At 40.9% G+C, this 5,887-nt stretch overlaps 1 protein-coding gene across 5 annotated transcripts in view; it reads right to left on the reverse strand.

Moving 5' to 3' along the window:
* The window catches only part of LOC107672541 (calmodulin-regulated spectrin-associated protein 1-B), a 37,587-nt gene that overhangs the window by 24,111 nt on the left and 7,589 nt on the right, over positions 1–5,887 (reverse strand). For all 5 annotated transcript variants that reach the window (XM_016465770.1, XM_016465772.1, XM_016465771.1 and 2 more), the window contains exon 3: positions 3,454–3,716. In XM_016465770.1, the coding sequence (XP_016321256.1) occupies positions 3,454–3,716 (263 nt within the window). The remainder of the gene's footprint in view (positions 1–3,453; positions 3,717–5,887) is intronic.

The raw sequence follows: 5,887 nt of genomic DNA on the forward strand, positions 1-5,887 counted from the left end.
GAACTGTTCTGGAACAGTGTTGTAAATACAACTTAACCACTGATTTCTAGTCGTGTCCTCTTTTGGAAAACCAAACAAAGTAGTTTCGCTTTCACAACGAAACACATGGCGGCCTAGCGTGAGCTGAGGCCGGGCTAGAGTGAGCAGCGGCGGCGGGGTTGAGAACGGCGCGGCCGGCGGATTCGACAAAGGAGTGGCAACCACATGTGACGATCCCAGACTGGACTCCGCTTCGTCCACGGTGAAAGCCGATCTGGCGATCCACAGCACTAAGTTGATGTATTTCCTCAGCGACCAGCACAGATCAGCTCCAGGCATGACGAAGCGGATAGCGGCGGCAACAATACTACAGCGAGAATAAAAGTTACACCTTCTTTCTTTGCGTGAACATTTGGGCAAATCTTCCCACATAGTGACGTAGATATGTGGGGCGTGTTAGAACGAGCCGTTTTAGTTAGGTGTGGTTAACTCTTAACTTTTATAAAGAATATCTCTTTGGATTTGAGACTTTAGTCTTTGCAACTTTACAGATCTTCTTTATGCACCAAGAGCTTGTAACACTCCAAAGAAAAAGGAAAAATTGAAAATCGCATCATATGACCCATTTAAAAATAACAATAAAATAAATAAATAACTAACCCCAAAATGCATGGTAGTGTACAATGAAGCAAGCAATACGCTAGTATTCTATTCCAAACTTTGCCTATGTGTGCAGTTACACAACAGAATTAAGTGGTCAAGCAAATTTAGTGGTCAGTCAAAATGGCATTAAACATTCATGTCACGAGATGTAACAGAGATTAAAGAGGCTGCCATGAGACTTCAAAACAGTACGGTTCCCAAGGACCAAATTAACACAGCAGCATCTACGGCAGGGGTCATCTAAATAGGATGCTAAACAACATTTATTTTCATAGTACAGTATAGAGCCCGACCGATATATCGTTTTGCCGATATTATCGGCCGATATGAGCCTGTCGCCGATATATCGGTATCGGCGAATATGCCGCCGATATGAACATTTGTTTTACAGAACATATAATGCAGATAAAATGCTTGAAATGGTGTAATTACTTAGTTTGTCCAGCAGAGCGCGCTCCATTGTTTGCTACTGGCGACCTGGATGAAACACTTTAAAGCTTTGAAACTTTGAACGGCCATATCTCCGTAACGGCGCGACGAATCTGCACCAAATTCGGGGGATCTCTTCAGCTCAAGGAACCCACTCGAACGCGAATCGAGTGTACGTCTCGAGGCCCTCTTTCGAATGAGACCACCTCCGCGTGGATAGCCCCCGGGGTTCGGGAGTTACGGGTGGTTAAATACACGGTCATTTTTCTTTATTTACCCTCAAAAAATGGAAGTGAAATGTGACAACATGCCCCGTAGGTGGGGTACATTGTAACATCTTACAACTAACACCCCGTTACTTTGTGCATCGCACTCATCGCAAGTTTATTGTTAAATTGTTAAATGCCCTTACATATCTCTGTCACAATTTTAAGTGTTTGATCACCACATTTGAGTGATCATTGCAAAAAATGTGTTTATGTATATATATTCTGTTTATGTCTATACTGTATTCTATATATAGTACCAGTCAAATGTTTGGACACCCGAATGGGAAAGTGTCCAAACTTTTGACTGGTACTGTACTATAATATACACAAAGAATATCGGCCGATATATCGGTATCGGCCTTTTTTTTTTACTCCCTAATATCGGTATCGGCCCCAAAAAACCTATATCGGTCGGGCTCTAGTACAGTATATAAAAATCTTTCACATAGCACACGGTTAATTAAACTATTTTAAAAATAGCACTTCATGTCAAAGTTTGTAAACCCCTGTTTTGACTTTCATTAGTGATTGCGCTCCACACCCAAACTGAATACCAGGTATGTAGCACTGATGCCATTACACTGGTTCAAAGCAAACAAATGACACCTATACCTTTTAAAGTCATTAGGCTGTACCTACACACCTCAGAAAGCCATTCTGTTCAGTCTAACAGGTTTGTGTGGATCAGACCGTACTAAGCTCTGTACAGGGTGTGGGCTCCACCACAAAGATTTGCATTTGAAGTGATAAAAGCACGAGTGAGTGTACAATGCTGATTCATCAACATCAGTGATTGCCATTCAATGGAGAAAGCACCTCACTGTCTGACAGAATACAGCTGTGAATCAATGAAATCCACTCTCCACTCTCTGTTCTACTTTAGCTCAAGCACTGATCTCACTAATTGTTTGGACAGGTGTTTGTAGTGGCTATACATGAAGGGAAAAAACACACACTGCATATTTCAACAATAGCAGCCTTCTCCTGTCAGTGCAGTAGATATCTGCAGGAAGAGCTGTGCAAACCACAGTTTCCATGTCACACTTGCTTTTTCTTTGTCTGGATTTGGACTGTAATTAGTGCTTGCTAAGGCAACCATCACTATCATCATATATTCCTCCAGATAAAATGCTGGTGCATGTGCTACAGCTGCAAACGATGACTCAAATCATGCAGTTTATTGAGGAGAGTTTTGCTATTACTACTTTATATAAGAATTATATCGTATATAAGGATGTCTTTTGACCTGGGGCTGTAAGCAACTACCTACAACCACCCAGAACACCGTAGCAACCACTTCAAAACCCTAGAAAACACACAGTAATATGACTGCCATATTTTGGCAGCAGAATATCAGAGAATTGGGGATGGGCTCTTTTGACCTGGGACTGAGTACTGAGGTCCATACGGGACCCCTGCCATATCTTGGCAGCAGAATATCAGAGATATGGGGGTAGGGATCTTTTGACTTATGGCAGTGTACAAAAACAAGCTCAAAAACCCAGCAGTGACTCCTCCACTGGCAAGCACCACTAATAGAAAATTTAAAGGTCCACTAAAGTGCCTTGAAACATGCAACATTATTCTATGGGGTAATGTAATTTAAACTGAAACAGGAAGACAGGGCGGGACATAGAACAGCTCCGCCCCCTTTAAAAAATTTTTTTTTTTAAATCGTCAAACGTGTTTCTTTATTCCAGCTCAGCCCGGAGCCATTGAGCTTGGTAACGCTGCATTTGACAGCCATCCGCTCTGTGCTATCATGTCTCTGGACCGGAGCAGTGCACGCTGCGACAGTTCACGCGAAACCAGACTTCAAAATATAGTTTAAAATGTAGTTGGGGATTGCGAAGCAAATAAATACAAGTGGACTATAATTTCAAATGCTAGCATACTGCTATTAAGTATTAATATATTTTTTTCATCTTACTAATGACAAACTTTTGAAGGGTAGTATGTGTGTAAACGTATATAATATTCATTAATAAAAGTAAATCACATATATTAATAAATATATATGCTAATCATGTATGCACAGACAATTCATACATTACGCACAAACATGCATTCTGCAAAAATAATCACCAAACATATACGACACTAATTGACGCACCATTTTGATTGGCTGGCAGGTCAGATCTGAGTCGGTGACAGGCGTGTCATCGCCCTCCACAACATAGATGCCTTTGCGAGCCAAGGCCTGGATGACTGACTGGTGGGACTGCAGAGAGGCCACCTGGTCGCCTTTGAGAATGAGGGCACACACGCGACAGTACAGCTCACATGACAGCAGTAACCGGATCACTGGGGGCTTAATGTGCTCCTGGTCATACTGGTCTGTGTAGAAAGGATCTCGCAGGTCTTCTGGGATGTGATCTGACAGGAAGACAAAACAATAAAATTAAGATATTAAGAAATTAAGACACTAATGAAATACTGAAGATTTTTTCAACTGTTATTGTCGCTACAACTCTTCTATGTCTGGCATCATATGCAATCTGCCAGCAATCCCTTGCTTTGTTGCCATTTAAAGGGGTCATGAATTGACAAAGCAAAATTCTCTTGATCTATTGACATATAAGAGGTCATTGTACTATAAAAACATTCAGTTTCAGAACTCAAAACTTTCTCGTTAGTCTAAAAACAGCTTATATTAAAGCCAATATGCCAAAATGACAGGTTGTGGAATGTGCCACTTTATGATGTAATAGTGTGGCTAAACACCACCTCTGCAGAAGATCACCGCCTGCTTCTACATCACTGCCTGTTTAGCCCCACCCATCGATTCATGCATGTAGTGTAAATAACAAGAGAGGCAAATGCAGGTCTATGTAGAAACCAAACGATAAAGATGCTCCGAAGACAACAAGATGCTGTGCAGTGCCAAGTTGAGAAAAAAACACAGTCTTTGCATCACCTTCCTTCTGATCCCAACATTAGGAAAGAGTTAATAGACTTTATTTTTAATGAAGTTTCAGACCGCGTCAGTAAGAACTCGGTCCTTTGTTCCCTTCATTTTACTGCGGATTCATTTACAAACAAGGCACATTTCGACGCGGGATTTTCAGAAAGATTGAAACTAAAAGACGATGCTGCGTGACGATATTGGATCTGACATCAACACTGCGGGTTGAGATCTGTTTTCATTACATGATCACTATTGCTTTGAGTCTGATTCTGAAGACAACAGGATGCTGTGCAGTGCCAAGTTGTGGAAAACACTGTCTTTGCATTGCCTTCCTTCTGATCCTAACAATATGAAAGAGTGGATGAAGTTTATTTTTAATGAAGATCCAAACCGTGTCAGTAACAACTCTGTCCTTTGTTCACTTCATTTTACCGTGGATTCATTTACAAACAAGGCACAATTTCGATGGAGGATTTTCAGAAAGATTGAAACTAAAAGACGATTCTGTGCCGACTATATTGTATCCGACAGTAATGTTGCACCACACAAGTGTGAGTAACTTATTACGTGGTCACTATTGCTTTGTCTGTTATTACAGATCGTTTGATATGAATGGAGTATTTATGCATTTTTAACCTAAATTACAGCAGCGTCCATCTGTGAAGGATGTAGGCTGTCAAACATACACAGTTTGCCAATCATAGCAGTGGGCGTTTACTTCTGAGCCTACAATCTGCCACACCTATTCAAACAGAGCGCTCTGATGAGGGAGCCAAAACAGGACAGAAAATAGCCAATTACTTCTAAATTATGATGTTTTTTGATGTAAAAATCTTGATAACATTATAAGTGGACCTCAGTGAACAGTACAAAATATGAATAAAAAAAAGGAAGTTCACGACCCCTTTAACGCATTATGAGTTAGACAATAGCGTGATGGTGTGAAAAGCAAGCCATAGGGCTCTACTCTCTTCATGAGATCGGTGCAGATGCAGATGAGCTATGGCAGTTGGGGTCCAGCTCAAACCACAAGGCTCAAACTGAGGGGAGGAGGGCCAGACGTGTCCTAATCTGGGCAGCCATTGCTCCGTCTTCTCCACACCCACCTCACAAACATCCACACCCCCTGCACCGGTATCGCCCAGGAGAAGCATATCATTAAATGTGAAGGCACTGGGTCCAATCATTCATCATGCATTTATGCAAACACCTGCCCCCTCTGATGTACCACATGGAGCTGTCTGCTTTGTTCCAAACCAGTATGTCTACCACAAGCAGGAGTTGTTTAAAGACTGGTACTTAATAGTAACCAAAGTCTTATTTTTTAATACATCAGATTTAAAGCATGAATATTATTCAATTATGACACAGTAAAGTAATCATAGCATTAATTGCATTAATTGCACAGGGATATCTACTTACAGCTAGGATACTATAATGAATGATTTTAGTATTAATTATTAGGGCTGGGTAAAACAGATCGATATCTGGATATTAATCGATTCTCATTTTTACGGAACTATATCGATTCTTAAATCCCAAGAATTTATTAGTCTAGCCTGTTTTCAGTTAAAGGGGTCATATGATGTGATTTCAATTTTTCCTTTCTCTTTGGAGTGTTACAAGCTCTTGGTGCATA

The sequence above is a fragment of the Sinocyclocheilus anshuiensis genome, unplaced genomic scaffold (genome assembly GCF_001515605.1).
Source record: "Sinocyclocheilus anshuiensis isolate Anshui unplaced genomic scaffold, SAMN03320099.WGS_v1.1 scaffold176, whole genome shotgun sequence".
Classification (NCBI taxonomy): Eukaryota; Metazoa; Chordata; class Actinopteri; order Cypriniformes; family Cyprinidae; genus Sinocyclocheilus; species Sinocyclocheilus anshuiensis.